The sequence below is a fragment of the Anabrus simplex genome, chromosome 6, assembly GCF_040414725.1.
Source record: "Anabrus simplex isolate iqAnaSimp1 chromosome 6, ASM4041472v1, whole genome shotgun sequence".
NCBI classification, from domain to species: Eukaryota; Metazoa; Arthropoda; class Insecta; order Orthoptera; family Tettigoniidae; genus Anabrus; species Anabrus simplex.
The window spans coordinates 249,229,695-249,253,118 of record NC_090270.1 but is presented as its reverse complement, the minus strand read 5'-3'; the positions used below and the strand labels follow the sequence as shown (position 1 = coordinate 249,253,118).

At 37.7% G+C, this 23,424-nt stretch overlaps 1 protein-coding gene across 1 annotated transcript in view; it reads left to right on the top strand.

Moving 5' to 3' along the window:
• stmA (Protein EFR3 homolog stmA) overlaps positions 1–23,424 on the top strand; it is a 150,015-nt gene that overhangs the window by 16,796 nt on the left and 109,795 nt on the right. Inside the window, exons 5-8 of the mRNA XM_067150356.2 lie at positions 84–236; positions 980–1,086; positions 5,354–5,497; positions 23,332–23,410. Of these exons, the coding sequence (XP_067006457.1) occupies positions 84–236; positions 980–1,086; positions 5,354–5,497; positions 23,332–23,410 (483 nt within the window). The remainder of the gene's footprint in view (positions 1–83; positions 237–979; positions 1,087–5,353; positions 5,498–23,331; positions 23,411–23,424) is intronic.

The window sequence follows — 23,424 nt, the reverse complement described above, 5'->3', positions numbered from 1 at the left end:
AGAATCTATGGGCATGGATGCTAGGTAGTTAAAAGGATTTTAAAACACACAGAAATAAATATTAATTTTAAAAATCATTTCAGTTTGTCAGATTTGCCAACATTGAAGAAGATACTCCATCATATCACCGCAGATATGACTTCTTTGTCTCCAAGTTTTCTTCGATGTGTCACAGTAACCACAACGATCCTGAGATGCGAGACAAGATTCGGTTGGCTGGAATTAAGGGATTGCAGGTAAAGTCCATTGTCGATAGAGCACCATTAGACAAAAATCTTTCATTAACATACAAGAGCTGATGGGGTCCGTGTCTGTCTGAGTCCCATTAGATCTTGCAGCAACTCTACTTTTCAGTAAATAATGTTGCTTGTTAAGTTTGATACTGTCTTCTAAAGAGAAAGTCCACTTCTGTCCATGGAGTTCGGTTTGATGGAACAAACCTGACTGTCCAACAGTTCTGAAATTGTCAAATTTAATAGAAATTCAGAAACTACAATCAGCAGTCACGTAAAACTAAAAGGTTGCTTGACTTGCATAATAGCTGAAATCAGAATATGTTGCAATCATATAGACTGTCCTGATCACCAGTATTATACCAGTAAGGAATTTTAGATGGTTCAAGAAAGAACAAATTTTTGAGATACTTAAGGTTGATGAGCACTGTGCAAAATTTAATAAAGTTTGAGAAGGATGGAGTTGTCATTATCCTTCCTCTGCTGGTTGTATTACTAATATGTCTGTAGTGGACAACACAAGGTCATAGGTGAGGTTTGTGTGTCAGAGATCTTTTATGGTTATCAAGAGTAGAAAGAACTGGAGCATGCAATTTTATATTCTCCTACTTACTCAACTTCCTCTAATTGTACTGAACATTTCTCTCAGACTATGTTTTTCTTATGGCTAATGGATCCTTATATTCTTCTTTTTTAATTTTTAGATTAGTTTTACTCTGTAACCTGAATCTACATATTGTTAACAGGGTGTGGTACGTAAGACTGTGTCTGATGACTTGGTGGAGAATATATGGGAACCAGTCCATATGGACAAAATTGTGCCATCACTTCTGTACAACATGCAGAACTCAAGGTATGATAATTTAATAAAGTAGCTGTGCATTCACATACAGTAGAGTCCCACTAATAATTTGAATCCCTTATATTCCAGAAACTCTGTTAATCTGAACTAATTTTTTTTAAAGTACCAAATTTGTATTGAAATGAAAATATGCATTTCTGAATGAAAATATTTTTATTATTCATTTGTGACATCAATCATCATCATAATAATCAGTGTCCCATTCTAGTCACCCAGGTGTGGTCAACAAGCCTCCTCCACTGCTTTCTGTCCTTCCAATTTTCCTGCTCCATTACTTCCGCCACATCCAATCCAGCTTCTCTAATGTCCCTCCAAATCTGATCCATCCACCTTACCCGTCTTCCAACTGGTCTCTTTCTCTTAACTTCTCTTTCTAATTCCCTTCTTGCTACCCGTTCCTTTCCCATTCTTTTTACATGTCCGAATCATCTCAGTCTTGCTAACTAACGGTTTTATATTTAGCTCTTCTCTGATTTTAATTTGAATTCTGTCTCTTCTTGTTTTTATAACCGATGTTCTTAAAAATTTTATTTCTGCTGCTTGGATCTCACTATCTTGTCTCTTATTAGTTACCAGCGTTTCTAGTCCGTATGTTACAATTGGTATGAAATACTGTTTATATAATGTTAATTTTGTTCTCTTGGGTACTTTGTCATCCCATGAAAGCTCTTTGACTTGATGATAAAATGTTGTACCTTTACTTAGTCTGTTATTAATTTCAGGATTGATTTCATTACTTCCATTAATAATGCTACCCAGATATGTAAACTGTTCTACATTCTCTAACCGTTCTCCGTCTATATCCACTTGGCTTCTCTTTTTCTCTTTTCCACAGTGCATGACTACAGTTTTCTTTTTACTAATTACCATTACAGACTCCTTCAGATTTTCATTCCAAATGTCCAGACTCCTTTGTACTTCCTTTTCTCCCCTTCCTTAAATCACCACATCATCTTCAAATACTAAAGCATTCACTTTGATACTCTGTTCTATACATTTTATGATTTCATCCATCAATATAATAAACAATAATGGCAACTGAGCACTTCCTTGCCTGAGACTTTTTTTTTGTATAAAATGTTAGTCATCACTCCCCACTTTGATGTAAGTGAAATGGACTAGTATAACTTGGAAACAGTATTCTCTAACAGATGAGTTTCTCTAACAGATGAGTAAATAATGGAAATATCGAGCTCGACTATTATTATTATTATTATTATTATTATTATTATTATTATTATTATTATTATTATTATTATTTCCTAGAAGGAAACCATAATTTAATTTCATCAATTGCAAATGTTTTTGTTATTTATGTAGTTATGTCCAGACTTTATTTGGTATAAATCATGATCGTATTATTTGCGAGGTTATGTCATGAAACATCTGCTGTAATTATTAATATGAGTTTATTTCATGTAAGAACATGAAATTAATAGTGTATAATTTATTATTTACCTGCCCATATGATGTACATATAAATCCAATGCAATATTGTTCAACACATGGTAGTAGTCCAGAACAACGTATCTTTGGCTGTAGAGAGTTACAGAAAATTCCTTTCATTGTAAATAGGTTATTGGAGACTCTTGAAATTATGAGAAAGCATGTTGTCATGTTCTTCTAGAAGCCTGGCCAGGCAACGTATATAAAGAGGCAGTCTTGAGGGTTGAGTGGAGTTGTTTAACAAGAGTTGTGAGTGCAAGTCGTTAAATGAGTATATGATTCATGTTGTGATTGGTAGTACATTGACATGCTATTGTCAGTCTTCTTCTTCATAAGTGTTTTGTTGAAGAGCATAGTAGTCAAGTGTTCAAGATGGCAGTTTATTAGTGCGTGTGTGTAGAATATGTATATATAATTTGTAAATAAAATAGTGTACATAATTGACAGCATTTCGTGTGTGCATCTTTGTGGTAACAACTACTTGTACACTGCTTGTACTCTCATGATACATTTTTATCTTGTTAATTAATTATTTTGGTACATTCCTTTTCCGTGGGCATTCCCATACATGTTTTCTCTTAACTGTATCGTAAGCTTTTTCCAAATCCAAAAATACGAAGATCATTTCCTTGTTCCTGTCCTTTCCCCCCCCCCCTCCATTATCGTTCGCACTGTAAATATCAAGTCTGTTGTTGATCTATTCGGTCTAAAGCGATATTGTTCTTCCTCTAACTGTGTTTCTATTATATCCCTCAGTCTATTACTTTTTCCATTATTTTTAGCCCATGTGATAATAGGGTTATACCTCTATAATTTTCACATTTCTTCCTATTTCCTTTTTTAAACAATAGTACAATGCTTCCTTGTTGCCAGTCTTCAGGTATCCTTTCATCGTTCCATATGGCATTGAGGGTTCGATATAGCCAATGTAGTCCAATTCTTCCTGCTGCCTTAATTATATCAGCTTTGGTCATTGCTTTCACTGCGCTTTCAAGCTCCAACTATGTTATCAGGTTCTCTTCTTTTTCTCCATCTATTATTTCCATTTTCTTATCTCCTTCTTCCTCCAACCAGTCATCCTCATTATAAAGTTTTTCAAAATACTTTGCCATCACCTTCTGAAGACCCTTTTAGTCATGCACTATGGATTCATCTTCTCTCTCTAATGCCTTGATTTTTTCTTGATTTATTCTTTTTGATTTTATTACTCTGTATAATAGTTTCTGATTTCCTAGACTATCTTGCTCAATTTTGTTGGTAAACTCTCCCCAACATTTCTCCTTTTCTTCCTTGATACTCGTCTTGTAGTTTCAATCTTTTGTATTCCACATGTAACCTTTCTATCTTATTCTCATCTCTCTGATAGGTTTTTTTAATTTTCCTTATCCATTTCTTCACCTTGTTCCTTTCTTTTATTTCTTTTTTTTAAATTTTGTCTGTCCACCACTGTGTCTCCTTTCCCTTAACCTCTGCTTTTGTTTTCCCACATACCTCAGTTGCTTCTTCCACAAATGTCTGTCTTAAATTTTCTCACTCTTCTTCTCAACTTCGTATTTCCATGTTAGGCAACCTCCTTTCTTTTTTTTTTTATCCAATCTTAGAATGCCTTTCTTTTATCTCCACCTCCACCTCCAATTCCCAAATCCTGCTTTCTTCTTCGGTACAATTTTAGGGATTTCTACTTGTTTTAATTACTGGGCGAGTTGGCCGTGAGGTTAGGGGCGCATGGCTGTGAGCTTGCATCCGGGAGATAGAGGGTTCGTATCCCACTGTCAGCAGCCCTGAAGATGGTTTTCCATGGTTCCACATTTTCACACCAGGCAAATGTTGGGGCTGTACCTTAAGGCCATGGCCGCTTCCTTCCAACTCCTAGGCGTTTCCTATCCCATCGTCGCCATAAGACCAATCTGTGTCAGTGCGACGTAAAGCCACTAGCAAAAAAAAATAATTATTAATTCCACAATTAATAATCTATGATCACTTTCCAAACTTTCACTGGGGATTATCTTCATATTCATGACGTATCTTCCGCATTCTTGGACTGTTATATCAAAACCGATGAGTGTTCCATACTGTCCATCCCAACTATATCGGCTGATCTTATGGCTATTCCTCTTCATAAACCATGTGTTCTTTATCATCAGGTTATTTCTGATACAAAAGTCAACAGTTTCTCTCCTGCATCCGGGAGGTAGTGGGTTTGAACCCCACTGTCGGCAGCCCTGAAAGTGGTTTTCTGTGGTTTCCCATTTTCACACTAGGCAAATGCTGGGGCTGTACCTTAAGGCCACGGCCGATTCCTTCCTACTCCTAGGCCTTTCCTATTCCATCGTCACCATAAGGCCTATCTGTCGGTGTGACGTAAAGCCAATTGTAAAAATAAAAAATGAAAAAGTTTCTCTCAATATTTATTTCTATTGCCATACCCATGTGGGCCCAATCAGATCTCCCATTATCATGATCATCAATGTAAAATAATATTGCACTCTGTATTGCATTTTTTTTCTGAGGCAGAAACAAAAGTAAAACAATGTAACAAAATTTATTGGGTTTCATAGTGTTTGATTACACAGAAAATAAACACAAAGTTCCACAAATATCAGTCAGTTATTTCTGTTCAGTTGTTACTCGCCAATCTTCATAGTTGTGGCACAATGTTCGATTTCAGAACAAAATTCTGATAATCTGAAAATTTGCCAATCCAAATAGATCCCAGTCCCAACTAATTCGTATTAGCAGGACTCTATTGTATCTGTGTGTGTCACCTCACGGTGTATTGGATCAACCTGATGAATTGTTTGTTCCTCCTCAGGTATTACATCAATGAAGTGGAGACTCCGGAACCTCCTCAGGATGAACGAATTGACCCACCAGCTCTTGCAGAGACTTGCATGCGGGAGTTGGTAGGGCGGGCATCTTTTGGCCACATCCGCTCGGTGCTGCGACCCGTTCTCAGGTGAAATTGCTTATTAATACTCGCATTATATTGTCTGTAAATGTGGTCATGTCTCAGGTGTACAGCAGGCTGAGCTGCTCTCAGAGCAAGGCAAGTTTCCATCATTTTTAGTCATACTGAATATAGTCATTTTCTTCTTTTTATACTACTGCTTTTTCCACATTCTGATGGGGTTGTGGGTGCAAACTGTTGCACATGTGAACTTGGCCCTGTTTTACAACTGGATGTATTCAGTATTACATATGTCTGTGGTAGTTGCTGATGTGATGTAGTGTGATGTGAAAATTGTGAAAAACACCCAGTCTCTGAGTCAGAAAAATTAACTAGGCATAGGAATCGAACCTGGGATGCTTTGAACTGAGGCCTACACTGATGGTCAGTAGATTTATCTGCCTTGTTTGTTCATTAAACTCATAGCTGCACTCAGATTAATTCTCATGTGCATGTCAGATCCAGAAATGAATAGACAGCCCTTACCTTGGTGACCCTATTCCACTTTTCCTTCCATTGCTAATTTGCTTTCCTCTGTCTTCTGTATTCCACATACTTATCAATTTCCCTTACTGGCTATAGTGACATTCCACTCAAGACTCCTATTGTTTTCTTCCAAACTAATTAATATATACAGTAAAACCTCGTTATAGGGGCCGATGACCTTCGGTGTTAGGCCCCTTAAAACAACAAGCATCATCAGCATCATCAAAACCTCGTTAAGACGTTTCTGCAGGGGACAACAAAAATGAACATGTTAAGCAATAAAACGTACTACTGAATATATGAATAAAAACTATCCAACAGGGATATGGTAACACTATATATGATTTTTTCTGACATGAGGGCATTTTTCGTCGTGTATCCGTGGGTACAGTGAAAACTATATCTGCCATTTCTAAAGATGAGACCAAACCAAACCCCATGACGCAACAGCCTCGAAGGGCCATGGCCTATCAAGCGACCACTGCTCAGCCCGAAGGCCTGCAGATTACGAGGTGTCGTATGGTCAGCACGACTGATCCTCTCACTGATCCACGGCTTTCAAGACCGGGGCTGCCATCTCACCGTCAGATAGCTCCTCAATTGTAATCACGTAGGCTGAGTGGACCTTGAACCAGCCCTCAGATGCAGGTAAAAATCCCTGACCTGGCCGGGAATCAAACGCGGGGCCTCCGGGTAAGAGGCAGGCACGCTACCCCTACACCGCAGGACCGGCATTCTAAAGATGAGAGGAAAGTATTAAAAGGTGAGAAAAACACGAGAGAACAAATATGAAAACCTTTTCTGTTGGTGCTTATAAAATAAATGCATTGAAAGGTGTGAAAAACTCCAAACAAATATGAAAACATATGCATGAGGGCCAATAAAAATATCAAAGTATTATTGCAGATCACACTCTTTCTAAAAGAAATGTTAGTAGGGGCCTTTATTTCAGAGCAGTGGGTTATTAAACATTATATTCTGGTCACACTCTTGGACAATGAATTGGAGGTTACACTCGACCATGTGAGACTGGGAGGAATTGGGAGGAATAACTTTGACCGCCATTTTGAAAATCTTCGACCAAGTCGAGTGATCGAGTCGAAACTCAAAGGTGTGAGTTCAGCATTCACGACCTCTGCGTGCTTAAAGATGCGGATGCCAGTCCACTGCCTGAAAGATTTTAATTTTGTCTTCATTACAAGGAATTTCACAACTTTCTCCATATCCATAACTAGGCTACCATGAGAAATATGCACCACGCTAGTCAATTTCACATGATTATATTCCTAATCCAGACATATATATAGGCTACCATATCACGTGACAAATCTTCACTGTACCACTCAACACAAAATTAATTTCTAACTTCTTAACGGAATACCAATATACAATATAAATATATATATAAAATAAGAGTTTTGTCTGTACATTGCTCAAAATTTAAAAAGAATGGTATTTCTGTATCAGTCATATACATAGTAACATGGAAATGCATTTTTTAAATTTTCCATAATGTCTGTCTGTCTGTATGTATGTATGTATGTATGTATGTACACGCATTACGAGAAAACGGCTGAAGATAATTGAATGAAAATCGGTATGTGAAGTCCGGGAATAAGTCGCTACAATCTAGGCTATAAATAATCTTTTTCACGCTGAGAGAAAAGGTAGTTTAGGGGAAGGCCTAAAATTTAATTCTCAAATATTTGTTATTAGTGGTCCTATCTTAATGAAAACCGGTATGTAAAGTTCTAAAATAAGTCGCTACAATATAAACTATAAATAATCTTTATCCACTCTGAAAGAAATGGTAGCTTAGGGGAAATCCTAAAATTTTATTCGTAAATATTTACGTTATTAGTGGTCCTATCTTAATTAAAATAAGTATGCAAACTCGGCGAATAAGTCGCTACAATCTACGCCATAAATTATCTTATTCATGCTGAGAGAAATGGTAGTTTAGGGGAAGGCCTAAAATTTAATTCTCAAATATTTGTTATTAGTTGTCCCATCGTAAATAAAATCGGTATGCAAAGTCGGGGAATAAGTCGCTACAATCTAGGCCATAAATAACTTTATTCATGCTGAGCGAAATGGTAGTTTAGGGGAAGGCCCAAAATTTAATTCTCGAATATTTGTGTTATTAGTGGTCTTATTGACAATTACTATATAAATAAAGTTACATAGTATTAAATTTCCGATCATGTATGTCTTACACATTTTGACTGTACTGGCTATGATAACGGAGATATTCATGGATATGGTTTTTTTGTTGCTAAGATCATATCAGTGCCGTCGCGAGAAAATGGGTAAACAGAATTTAATGAAAATCGGTATGTAAAGTCGGGGAATAAGGAACTACAGTCTACGCTATAATTAATTTTATAAGACGGCCTTATATTACAGAGTCGAAAGAAAACTGAATGTGAAGGCCTACAATACAGAAAGCTCATAACATTGATCAACAATAACATTACATTGACCATTGTTTGTTGTGATTTGCTTTGTGTCTCTGTTTCCATTCATCTTCGATAGATGGGATTACTGCTGTATACCGAGTTTTTTTTTTATTTGCTCTACGTCGCGCCGACACAGATAGGATTCATGGCGACGATGGGATGCGAAAGGTCTAGGAGTGGGAGGGAAGCAGTCCCTACGTTAATTGCGTTACAGCCCCAGCATTTTCCTGGTGTGAAAATTGGAGACAATGGGAAACCATCTTCAGGGCTGTCGACAGTGGAGTTCGAACCCACTACCTCCTGGATCCAAGTTCACAGCTATGCGCCCGTAACCGCACAGCCAACTCACCCGATCGTACCGAGTATAACAGACTGCCTGAAAATTGGTGGGAAGTAGCTGGGGAGTTAGATAAATGTCTGATACTACTGATACGTAACAAACTGGTTCATTATAGCATTCGAGTTATTCAGTTACTACTCTGAGGCACTGATTGGAATGAGCAGTGTGCATATTTAACGGAATAATGGCAGAGTAGTGTTCACGGCTGTCTGCGGTCTGGTCATAGCAGCACTGGAACTTTGGACTGTTAGATCGGCACCGTAGAACTGTTTGTTAAAAGTGAGAAAATGTGCGGTTTATTAATTTGATCGAGTATTTTATATAACATTGCTTTTAATCACTAAATTCCTTCTGAGGACTTCAGGTAGGAAAACCACAAAGGCAGTCTTTCTGAGAATCCCGTAGCGAAGCACCGGTACATCAGCTAGTACAATATAAATTTTCCAGCTAACTCATTCCTGGTTGCCAGCGTTTCGCCCCAGTGTGCTGAATTGGGCTCATCAGTTGGTAAATAGCACACCTACCAAGACGCATGGCTAGTGCATACCGTGGAGGCTACTGCGTAGTCTACTTGGAGCAACCGGTAGTGCTAGTGCACTATGAGAGACTTTGTCTTATTTTCAAAAATTGATGCCTGCCTGGCTATCAGATGATAGTTTCCCATTTTCACACCAGATAAATGCCAGGGCAAAATGGTTGGCGTGCTGGCCTTTGGTCACAGGGGTCCCGGGTTTGACTCCCGGATGAGTCGGGAATTTTAACAATCATTGGTTAAGTTCCCTGGCACGGGGGCTGGGTGTATGTGTCATCTTCATCATTTCATCCTCATTGTGACGCGCAGGTTGCCTACGGGTGTCAAATCAGAAGACCTGCACCTGAGCCGAACGTGTCCTCGGACACTCCCGGCACTAAAAGCCATACACCTTTTTTTTTTTTTTTTTTTTTTCTTATCACCATAAGACTGTCCAGCTCCACTGCTAAATGCTTAGCGTGCTGGCCTTTGGTCACAGTGGTCCCGGGTTCGATTCCCGGCAGGGTCGGGAATTTTAACCATAATTGGTTAATTCCACTGGCATGGGTCTGGGTTTATGTGCCGTCGTCATAATCATTTCATCTTCATCTCGACGTGCAAGTCGCCTAGTTTTTCACTACTGCTAATTAATTGGTTGAAAAACTAAATCGTGTTACTATTAAACCCAACTATTCTCTCCATTCCTTCGATATTGTTAACTTGTACCCAAGCATCTCGATTTCAAAAATTTGTCCTATTTGTCCCATTATCCACAACAATTTAAATAAATACAGTAGTCCGAGCTCACTAGAAATTCAAGATTTCATCTCTATTCTGAAAATGGTTTTGAATAACAATTATTTCACGTTTGACAATACCATTTATCAACAAAATGGGTTAGCTATGGGATTGCTAGCATCAGGCATCCTAGCCGAAATCTATCTGGATCATTTAGAACACATCAAGATTAATAATAACATCTTTAGTAATATTATTTTTGGACAAGATATGTGGATGACACATTTGTGATCATAAATGAAAGTGCAATTGACGCCATCACCACTCTATCCAACCTTAATCACACTGACCCACATATCAAGTTTACACTAGAATCAGAGAATGATAAACTCAATTTAGATCTAACGATCATCAGATAACGTATAAGCTATAAGATTTTTAGAAAACAAACACAAACCGCTAACACAATCCATCAAGATTCCACACATCCACACGCCCATAAATGTGCAGCGTCCCGTAGTATGGTACACCACGCTTTTAGCATCCCACTGTTTAAAAAAGAACTTAAAAAGGGATTAAACACCATTTGCTGTATAGCTAAATTTAATGGCTACAATAGCTCCTTTATAGAGAAAATCGTTAATAAACATAAACAGCAACATTCAACCAGCTTAACAAAAGAAAAAACTCACAACAGTTTTTTATCTATGTTTACGTTAAATAATAAACAAATCTACCAAATCACAAACACATTTAAAAAGCAAGACGTCAAAATAGCCTTCAAAACTTATAACAAAAACACAGATATTTTGCACAATACCAATTCTATTAATCATAGCAATAAGTTCACCAAGTCAGGTGTTTGTAGACTCAATTGTAATCATTGTAACGCATCTTACATCGGTCAGACAGGTAGGAGCTTCCATACAAGATACTTAGAGCATGTTCGGCCATGGGACAGCACATATGTGATACTAACCATAAGTTTACTAATATCAACCAAGACATGAAAATTCTCAAAGTTATACAAAAAGGCCCCCTGCTCAGTATTATGGATAATTGTTTTATCCATCTGGAACAGTTTTTTAATCTTAACTTCATTCTAAATGAAATTTTAGAGAAATCAAACATTTTATTTCGCCTTTTAATTCCTATCTTTAGTAATCATGTCTCAGATAAAAAGGATTCTTTCTTTTATAATCTCTCTAAATTTCCCTCTCAGCAGCAGTCTTTTTATCCACATCCTTCAGCACCACCTTAGACACCCCTTCTCCCCTCCCTCCCCCTTCCCTCACCCCTCCTTCCCCTTCCCTTTCCTTCCCCTCCTCCCCTCTACCTACTCCTTTGTTTACATTGTCTGCTTGCTACATCAGGTCAGTGCTTGTTCCCTGTCCACTCCTTTGTTACATGATCTGCCTACTTCTTCCAGATTGTTCTGCATCAGACATTAGAGGTGAGTCTCATAAATAATTTTTCTCCTTTTTAATTTATTTTCTGTATGTTTATTCATTCCTAATTCTGGCTATCATTTCCAGATTTACTTCTTTGCCAGAGGTCCTAAGTGAACTTTCATGACAAGACGATCATAACCATAAATTTTATTATAATATGTAATTTAATATTATAAATGTTCCTGCAACATTGTCTTAGGACCTGTACTACGACAGCCAGATAAAAGTGCGGTACAAATTTATTTGGCAGTTTGGACATGTATCTGGAAGTTCGATTGAAACCGCGTACTACGACTTTCGTTTATGTGCAATCTGGGAAAATATTCTCGAGCATAGCTATGCCGAAGTTGGAGAGGCTGTTAACGCTCTTATCCGGGACTTTGCTCTTATTGGGGACACTACTGTAAAGAATCAAGATGGCTACTCATCAAGATGAATCTACATCTGCATGATCCTGTGTGAAATTAAGTTGTTACAATGTAATTTATGTATATATTTATAAAGTATGTCATGCTTCCTGTCCAGCTGTCACAGAATTCTTAAAGATTTCCCCAGCTAGCAAGTTGTTGCTACTAAGCATATCAGCAGCACAAAAGCAGTTAACAGCATGGTTCATGGGTAGCCATGGTCGTTAGGGCAGCATAGTTTGTTGCTAAGCAGTTTTTCGTGGGTTTGAGTCCCTATAGGCTAACATTTTTTTACCTTGTAAATGGTAGTCGGTAGGGTACTAGAGGTGATAGTTCACATTTCCTAATCATTAAAATGCGTGTCAAAAGCGTGGGTTCTATTCCAAATCTATCCACGGCGCACAGATGGAGTAAAGGTATACAACGTTGTTCATGGCGATTCGTCCGTCGAATGAGGATGTTAAGGAGGTTATATTTCTTTTACTTCATAAACAACTTGCTACAAAAGTATTTACACTAAAGTGAGATAAATGCTTGCCAGTTACTATTCTCACATTGCATTGAAAAGGAAGAAACTAACTACTTATTCAATGAGCAAACAATAAATTGAATTAATTATAAAATTAATGATCCCACGCTGCATCAGTGGCATTAATTACAAATATAAACTTTACTTTCGTCGTAACGCGCAACCTCGTAAATAGTACTAGACAAACAAGATACATAACCTGAATCTTAACTTTTGCGTCCAAGTTACATTTTCAGTCTTTTTATTTTCTATAGCAGTTTCAGTTTCGTTATACAGTTAATTAATTTTAACATTTCTTCGTATGTGTATATTCCAGTCCTAATTCTGTTTTTGACCTGGACTTCCACATTATAGCTTAATAAGAGTCTGATATTGGATTCTAGTAATACCATTTCAAAAGGAATAGAGCTAAACAAATGAAAACACCGGGGAACATGAATACCACCGCGCTAAATTTCACTATATTTTCAGTAACCTTATTACCAACCCAATAAAAATGTTACTACATCTTCTGCATTGCAATACTGTCGTTAAAATCCGTTGGTAGTACGCAAGAAAATACTTAACTTCTAGTTTGCCAAACTGCAGCCTACGTATCTGGCTGTTTATCTGACAGTCGTAGTACAGGCCCTAAGTCTGTTATACATATGTTTATCACATAATCTGTTAAATTTATTTTGCTTAATAAGAGTCTGATATTGGATTCTAGTAATACCATTTCAAAAGGAATAGAGCTAAACAAATGAAAACACCGGGGAACATGAATACCACCGCGCTAAATTTCACTATATTTTCAGTAACCTTATTACCAACCCAATAAAAATGTTACTACATCTTCTGCATTGCAATACTGTCGTTAAAATCCGTTGGTAGTACGCAAGAAAATACTTACTGCAGCCTACGTATCTGGCTGTTTATCTGACAGTCGTAGTACAGGCCCTTAGGGCCCATACTACGACTGTCAGATAAACAGCCAGATACGTAGGCTGCAGTTTTGCAAACTAGAAGTTAAATATTTTCTTGCGTACTACCAACGGATTTTAACTACGGTATTGTAATGCGGAAGATGTAGTAACATTTTTATTGGGTTGGTAATAAGGTTACTGAAAATATAGTGAAATTTAGCGCGTGTTCCCTTGTGTTTTCGCTTGTTTAGCTCTATTCCTTTTGAAATTGTATTACTATAGTCCAATATCAGACTTTTATTAAGCTATAATGTGGAAGTCCAGGTCAAAAACAGAATTAGGACTGAAATATACACATACGAAGAAATGTTAAAATTAATTAACTGTATAACGAAACTGAAACTGTTATAGAAAATAAATGTAACCTGGACGCAAAGGTTAAGATTCAGGTTATGTATCTTTTTTGTCTAGTACTATTTACGAGGTTGCGCGTTACGTCGAAAGTAAAGTTTATATTCGCAATTAATGCCATTGATGCAGCGTGGGATCATTAATTTTATTATTAATTCAAAAATTGTTTGCTCATTGAATAAGTAGTTAGTTTCTTTCTTTTCAATACAACGTGGGAATAGTAACTGGCAAGCATTTATCTCACTTTAGCGTAAATACTTTTGTAACAAGTTGTTATGAAGTAAAAGAAATATAACCTCCTTAACATCCTCATTCGACGGACGAATCGCCATGAACAACGTCGTATACCTTTACTCCATATGTGCGTCGCGGATAGATTTGGAATAGAACCCACACTTTTTGACACGCATTTTAATGATTAGGAAATGTGTGCTATCGCCTCTAGTACCCAACCGACTACAATTTACAAGGTAAAAAAATGTTAAACTATTGGGACTCGAACCCACGAAAAAAATGTTTATCAGCAAACTTTGCTGCCCTAACGACCACGGCTACCCACGAAGCTTGCGATGAACTGCGTGTGTACTACTGATATACTCAGTAGCAACAACTTTCTAGCTTGGGAAATCTTTTAGAATTCTGTGATAGCTGGACAGGAAGCATGACATACTTCATAAATATATACGTAAATTACATTGTAACAACTTAATTTCGCACAGCATCATGCAGATGTAGATTAATCTTCATGAATAGCCATCTTGATTCTTTACGGTAGCGTCCCCGATGAGAGCTAAGTCCCAGATAAGAGCGTTAACAGCCTCTCCAACTTCGGCATAGCTATACTCGAGAATATTTTCCCAGATTGCACATAAACGAAAGTCGTAGTACGCGGTTTCAACCGAACTTCCAGATAAATGTCCAAACTGGCAAATACATTTATACCGCACTTTTATCTGGCTGTCGTAGTACAGGCCCTAAGTCTGTTATACATATGTTTCAGTTATCACATAATCTGTTAAATTTATTTGGCTGAAGATGGTCAGTAAGTGGCTGAAACTAGTCCCAAGACTTTTGTAATATCATTTACTTGTTTTCGGCACTTAGGGCACTGTATAGTCACTGAGCTTTCAGGCAGGAATCGAAACTGCTCCTTAAGTACCGGTAACACAAATTTAGTATTTTAATATTATCGTATACGATTACGTTATCGAGACCAGAACAGATGTTGCACCTTACATACATACAGCCATGGAAGGTTTTGGGATTGCCTATTACTGTTTTGGTCCTAATGTAAGACTGGGAATTTCACGTTTTTGTGTTAAAATGTTATAAAAACCACAGTCGTTTCATTTGCGCACATTACATGATTATAAAAAAACTTTGCATCATTTCGCACTCGTACCGACTTGTACAGTGAGCGCACTTTCCAGCTGAGCTCAAGGTCGCAAATAACCGTAAATTTAGAAGTTTTGATGATATTTTTTCTCTTTCCAATTTGATCGCGATTAGTGACGGACAGAATTGAATATAATGCATTCAAGAACTTGGGAATCTATACTTACATTCGAAACAATATTCTCGAGTTCAACATAACCTTTAAAAGTCGATGTAGGGCTAATTTACGCAGTACAAGATTTCCATAAACTGACTACAAACAGTATACCGGTGACCAAATTACAATTGAAGATTTTTTTAAATGGGGATTTTTCCATCATGTTGGGCGCTTTTGTATGTAATGTGCTTTATTTTATTAGATTAGAGAATTAAAAACTACTTGTGGTCGATTGTTGTTTGGCTTGGCATTATGGGTATTAGATTTTTCGAAGAGTTTGGCTGATCAAAGTTGCTGAACTGAAAGAAGTTTTCAGAGGAAACTGACGGAAGTTTCCCCGGTGAAACTGAATGTAAAGTTTTGAGATTTTTAAGTCCTGTACCGGTAATTAATGTTTGAAGCCGGCCCCGCGGTTGAACTTGCCTGCCTTTCACCCGGAGGACCCGGGTTCGGTTCCTGGCCCGGTCAGTCATTTTTACCTGGATATGAGGGCTGGTTCCAAGTTCACTCATTCTACGATTACCTTTAATTGAGGCAATATTTTAATGGTGAGATGGTGATCCCGTCTAGAGAGTAAGGAATAACGATGGAGAGGATTCGTCACACTGACCATGCGTCACCCTGTAATCTGCAGGCCTTCGGACCAACCAGTGGTCACTTGGTAGGCGGAAGGCGCATTGGGGCTGTAGTTTGGTTTGGTTTAGAGGTGTTTGTAAGATTATAAGTATATATATTTCTTTTTTGTGATGTTTAACCAAATTGTTGATTGTTCATTCGTTCCCAGATTTTCTGTTTTCCAGTGTTTTTTTTTTTTTTCCGTGGTCCCTCCGAAAACGGAGAATCGAGGTTCCACTGTAATGTCATCTTTGCTTTCAATGGTACTTGTTTATCCCACAGCAGTTGTCTTTCTTGGTGGTAAAATTGAGTTGTCTTGCTAATTTGACTGTCCACCTCATACTTTGCAAGGTTGTCTTTTGGTACTATACTACCCAAGTACTTAAACATTTGAACACTGTCCAGTTTGGTGTCATTTATTCTGATTTGTGGTTTGTTATCTCTTGCAATAAGACTGTCATGAACTCCCAGCTCTTTTAGGCATTTCCAGATATGCTCCCCTGGTACACTATCATAAGCCTTTTCGATGTCTAGGAATAGTAGAAAAAGTGGTTTCCCTTTTTCCCAATGCTTTTCCATTAACATCCTGACAGCGAAGATAAGGTCTGTAGTTCTTCCAGGCCTAAAACCATATAATTCCTCTTCCAATAAAGTTTCTACAATTTCTCTTAATCTACTCTCTATGATGTTTTCCAGAAGTTTTAGACCATGAGAGAGCAGAGTAATTCCACGGTAGTTGATGCATTTCCGTCTACTATCCTTCTTGAAAAAAAAAGTACGATTATACCCTTCTTCCAGTCTTCTGAGATAGTGTTTTCCTGCCATACTGTGTTAAGGAGTCTATATAACCACTGGACTGCTGGAGTTCCTTGCTGCTAGCAACATATCTGTACTTAATTCATCCACTCCAACTGCTTTTCCTTTCCTCATACTTTTCATGGACTTATCTATCTCCAGACATGTAATTAGGGGTTCTGTGATTCTACTTTCCTCGTTACTACTACAGGGTTCTGCACTGTCTGATGTAGTGCTCGCTACTCCATTTAAGAGTTTATCAAAAAAGATCTTAAATTCATTCCTGATTTCATCTTCTCACACTAAGATTCTGTTGTCCCCTTCTATTGCCTTTTATATCTTCTTGTTCACACCTTCTGTTCTTGACTACCCTCTACAATAATTTCCTATTTCCTCTGCTGTCTAATTCCAATTCGTCCACAAACTCATTCCATGCTTTTTCCTCCTTTCCTCTTACTTCCCTCTTAACTATGAGTTTCTTTGTTCTATAAAATTCCTGTAGTCTATTAACTTCTTGGCTTACTTGGTCTTGGATAGCTTTTTGTTTTTCTTTATCTAGTATCTTTTGTTGGTTTCTTGCTTTTTTCTTCTTGGTCAATCCTGTTAACCCACAGAGTTCTTTAGCTTCTCCCACAGATATATCTTTAAAAAGTTTTCCACTCTTCCTCTATTGTTGTTGTTTTACCCCGTGGTGGGATTTGTTGTATTCTATTCTGATATTCTTCCTGCAACTGAGCTTTTTCTAGTTTCTATATCTTTATTTTTTGTTTTCTTCTTTTTCTTCAGAATTTCATTTTTCATATGGCCCAAGTCCATGTTTAGCAATCTATAGTCACTGTCCATACTTTTGCTGGGAATGACCTTGACATCAGTCAACCAATCTCCCCCTTCGCCCCCTGTTTGTGATGGCATAATCGATCAAAGATTTATGTTTGCTATCCCAGCCATAACTTGTTTTGTGGCTCTCCCGTTTTTTGAAGAAGGTGTTCTTGATGGTCATGCCATTTCTTATACAATGATCAGTCAGTTGTTCACCTTCTTCATTTCTGTTTCCAAACCCATGTGGCCCAACGATATCCTCAGAGTCTTGTCTGTTTGCTCCAATTTGTGCATTTAGGTCTCCAATAATGAGAAAATTTTCTTCATTGATTACATTATCTAATTCTTGAAGAAATTTTTCTTTATCATCAGCACTGCATCCAGTCTGTGGGGCATACACTCGTAAATTCACGTAATTTGTTGACTCTGATTGTATAGATAATTTTATGATCCTGTTGTTCTTGTAGGAAAGAACGACAGGATGGACTTCTACTGTATTATTATTATTATTATTATTATTATTATTATTATTATTATTATAATTCTTTCATTTCAGCCAGTTATGAACTACACTATTTCAACAGTTTCTATCTTGAGCTGTAACACTCACCCATTACTCCCGCATCCTTCTTCGGTGAGCTTCTTTCCGTTCTTCAGTCCACGTCTTGCCTGTCTTCATTTAGATTTTTTTCAAAAACTCTGTAGACCTTCAAGTTTCTTCTTTAAAAGATCGCATTGCAAAATGTAATCGTGTACAATCCCCAATTCTTGTAAATCGTTTCCACCTCAGTGAACCAGACCCATTTAGTTTTCTTATTCAGGAAGAAAGCAGATTTGAGTGAACATTCTTTCTGGTCTCATTTGTGTTAAGTGACCATAGAAAGAAATCCTTCTTTTCCTAATAGTGTCTGTTATTTTCTCCATATGCGGATATTTCTCCAGATTGCGCGTACTCTTATATTCTCAATTTTCCTTCACTGGGCCCAAGATCTTCCTTAGAATCTTCCTTTCTTTGGCTTCTAGTTGTTCTGCCAGATTTTCTTATTTATTGAGAGACATTCTGCTGCATATAGAGCTTCAGGTCGAATTACTGTACAGTAATGTCTAAGCTTGGAACTGAAATATATTGACCTTTTGTTATAAATATCTTTGACGAGATGGTTGGCCATTTCCATCTTAATTATAGATTTGGATGCTTCTTTCTCAGAAATATGAAGTTCTCTCCATTATCTAGGTATGGTAGAAGTCCGCTATAGCGAGTATGGTATATAATGAGAACCCCGTTATAACGATAACTTTTGTCCATCCCTTCGAAATTCCTATATTAAACTGTGTATTACCCTTCAGTTACAGCGAGAGCCCTATCACTGACGCATCCTTTATTACGAGCGATTATGCGCGCTAGATTTTTTCCATTGCCAATATTTATGCACCCAGTAGTTATACTGCATGCGATTGATCATCTTCGGTACCGTATTGTTTCCTCGCTATGCCCACCAGCGAGCTCTCTCGACATTCGAAGGCAATAATGTCAAAAACATATCAGATGTAAGACTTTTCAGGCGTTTGCTCTATTAACCAGCGTTTCATTTTGAGTCTGACACTATACTCATCAGAGTGGGATGTGTCAGACCCTACCCACTGACGCTGGGGTGTATGCAGTTGAACTTATCAGACACACACCCCAGACATACACCCCAGCGTCAGTGGGTAGAGTCTGACACATCCCACTCTGATGAGTCTAGTGTCAGACCTAAGACAAAACGCTGGTTAATAGAGCAAACACCTGAAAAGCTTTACATCTGATATGTTTTTGACATTTTTGACATGCTCTATTGGTGAAAAATATCTAATTCCTTCCATGGGAATTTAGAATTTTCCCATTCGAAGGCAATGTTGGAGTCGATTAGTACTACCTGTCGACTGCTCTTCCTCAAGGAAAAACAAAATGAAAGAGAACACATTTTCATAATAAATGCATAAATAACATGTCCGATAACCATTGTTAACTTGTTAAAGATAGACGCTGAATAAACGATCGCTTAATTTTAATGCTAAATACCACAATTAAGAATGAGATAGGCCTACACCTCAGGATATGGCAGAGTGCGTCATTGATTACAAGGTTAGTTCATATTTTCTTGCGTCCATTAAAATACAGAAAGGCTATTATCATGTAAATTTATAGCGAGAAGGTTATAATTTCTCTACTGGCACATGAAGTATGTTTTCATCATACATACAGTACAAATAAGTTAGGATAGGTGACGCTATTTGAATAACAAAACTGAAACGTTTGCCACAAAATGCGATCGATCATCTTCTGTGCGGTATAGTTTTTGCGCTATGTGCATTTGCGAGCTCTCTCGTCAACATTCGAAGCCGATATTGGAGTCGATTAGTAATTCCCGTCGACTGCTGTCCTCTAATGAAAATTCAAATTGAAAGAGGATAATGTGTTTTCGTAATAAATGCGTAAATAACGTGGCCGATAGCAGTTGTTAACTCGTTAAAAATAAAAGCGGAATTAAACGATCTCTTAATTTTAATGGTATACCATATACTGAAATTAAGTACCGGTAAGAATGTGATACACCTCAAGACATGGCAGGGTAAATCGCTGATTTCAGAGGATAGTTTGTTTTCTCACGTCAAGTTAAATTTTGGAAAGCTATTCCCATGTCAATTTTTTCGCGAGGAGGTTATCATTTCTTTACATGCGTTTCTAATAGGTTTTCATGATACATGTATGGTTATGTTAGGTGATGCCGTTTGAAGAAGAAAACTGAAATGTTTGCCACAGAAGCCTCAGGAGTGATATCATATTTCTCCGAATCCAAATGACGTTTTTGTTTCTCTCAGAATCTCATGTGAAAAATCAAGGGTCATTTTGCATTCGCGGTCTGATTAGTGATGAACACCACTGGTAACTACCGCAGTAACCACACTGTTTCTTTTCACTCCCGTGTGTGCGCACACACAAAACTCTCTGACAATAAACGACCGCCTCTTTATCATACATCGCGAGCCGCGGCGACCGGTTGTACAGTGCCTATGTGTAACGTCGCTGGATCTCGGGAAATAGTGAAGAGAGAATGACATTCTGTTATCCTCTACAAAAAACATTTCTCAAATCTGCAGAATGGCATCAAAACATGCGAGCCTTCAAATTCTTAGAAAGGCCACGGCTACTCAGTAGCAGAGTTATAATGCGTCTGCCGTACCTGATGCGTAGTAAAATTAAGTTTTATAGACAGCAGGAATATTTTTGTGATGGATCGTCGTATTGTAAAGATACGTGGAACAGGTATTGCCGGCAAATTTTCAACGGGTTCTTGTCGATGTTATGATGCCAATTTTAGGTTAATGGTTATTAAACACTCTGAAATGTATAATAATTGTGCAGCTGCAAGAAAATACAACATCGGCCTAACTAAAGCCAATATTCAGCATTACTGTGAAGACAAAGATAGCTTAAAAATGCGTAGGCTACTGCACAAAAAATGCATTCAGTGGCCCACAACAAGGACGCTTTAAAGAAGTCGAAGATGAAATTGTGAGGTATGTGCACAAAAATGCAGTTATTAAACCCGCTGAAATAAAGCATAATTGTACAGCCGCAAAAAAAAACGACATAAGCCGATGTTCGGCATCTACAAATAGTCTAAAACTGCGTACCAGTACTGTATAAGAAAGCCATTCATGTGATTTTACAAAGCACTTTTTAAGCCTGTTAAAAAAAATTTGAAGGAATAAGTGGGGTTCGTCTTGGATTTGGAGAAATACGGTAACATATATTTTTAAAAATTAAATTAAACACACACTTTCACGTAGGATCGGATTTCGAAAAAAACAACAAACAAGTAAGCCGTAGTGTGGATATTATCCGCGAAAACGCAAGTTTTGAACATACTGATTGCCATTTCATACTGATTTTAATGTGTGTGGGGGTTTTCCCGACTATTACAAAAATCGGATATAACGACAATCCGCTATAGCGAGTAAATTTTTCGCCGTTATGAATTCTCGCTATAATGGACTTCTACTGTATTTGAATTTCTCTGCCTGTTTTATTTTGCCCTGATTGACCTGTAGATTTATGGGAGCTGTCTTGTTTGTTATGAACTGTGTTTTCTCAAATGAAATTTGGAGGCCTGTCTTAGCTGCTTGTATCTGGTGTTAGTTTTTGGCTGTCAAGTGAATCAGAAAAAATCGCCAGATCATCTACAAAAGCTAAGTAATCACTTGTTAGGTTCCTGCTCTTACAACTTAGTTTGACCCAATTCTCAACACCTTCCGTACTCAGATTTTTGCACAATTTTGAATAACTTTCTCCAGAACACAGTTGAAGAGCAGATGAGAGAGTCTATCTCGTTGTCTCACTCCTGTCTTAATTTGAAAGCTGTCTGAAATTTGTCTGAAATTTCTCCCCTAAATTTCACTTTGGAGGTCGTGTTTAGCAGGGTCTGTTGAATGATTACTCTCATCTAGTTATCCAAGCCCAGTTCCTTGAGGATCTGGATTAAGGTGCCGTGATCATTTGAGTCATAGGGCTTCTGGAAGTCAATGAAGGTTACCCCAAATTCCTTACTTCTCAGTTTCAGGTAAGAAATAATGGTCTTTAGGTTCATGATTTGTTCAACATATATATGCCTTTTCCTAAACTCTCCTTGACATTCTCCCAATTACATATCCAGTTGTGCATCTGCCCTTGTTTGAAGTGCTTTCGAGAGAGCCTTGTACGTTACTGAGAGGAGTGATATGCCACGATGGTTGTTCACCTCTGCTTTGTCACCTTTCTTGTGAAGTGGGTGAATCAGGGCCGATGACCAGTCACTTGACAGTTTCTCAATTTCCCATATATCTTGGATGATAGGTGTTAAATTAATTGCCTTCTAACCTGCGTACATCCAGAGTTCAGCAAATAGTGGGTCCTCACCCAGTGCTTCTTAAATGACTGGATGTTTTGTCAGATTTCTTTTCTGGTAGGTGAAAACGAGTCTGGGTTGGTGGGCAAGTTTTCCTCAAAGGTAAATTTTGATCCTGGAACTTCACAATTAAGCAGGAACTTGAAGTATTTTGCCAAAACCTGACAATTTTCTTTATCATTGTAAGCAATTTTGCCATACGGGTTCTTAAAGTGAAGGCATGGAGGGGTATATTTGCTTAGGCTTTGTTTGAAAGTTTTGTAGAAGTTCCAGGTTTTGTTCTTTTCGAAATCTTGGTCTCTCTGTTCCAACTGGTGTTGGTTCCACCAAGGATGCTTCTTAGGCTTTATTAGTGGGATGGTTTTCTTAGCTGTTTCAACCATAGCTTCTTTCAACTGTTCCCAGTTTTGCAGATCAAGAGATTCTAGTTTCTCAGTGAATTCCTTGTTGGTCTTCAATTTTTCCACATCAGACTTACTGATCTTTTTCTGGAACATTTTGCTGGATCTTGGAAAAAGCTTTGCTCTGATCTTTGAAAGAGAATGATCAGAGTCAAAATTTGCGCTTCTCAGGAATCTAACATTCTGGATCTCCCGTTGTGCTTCACAGGAAATTGTGACATGATCAGTTTGTAATTCACCAAGATCAAGATTTGGGGATGTGCTTTTTTTTTTCTTTTTTTTTTTTTCGTGGCAGCTGTTTGAAAGCAGTTGACTTCAAAATTAGGTTAAATGCCTTGCAGAGCTCGACGAGTCACACTCCATTGTGATTGGTTCTTCAGTGGGCTGGATAGTCTCCAGCGATATTCCTGAGCTTCTTTTCTTTTCCAAGTTGGGCATTATTATCATCATCATCAAATACTTGTAAATTAAGAGTTGTCATCCCTCACTGTTCTAGGCACCTGGATAACCATGGACTGTGGGTGCCAAACCAGTTTGCTATCCACACTTTCAAAATCATCATGTTCTCCATTCAGGTAAGCTTGTTCTT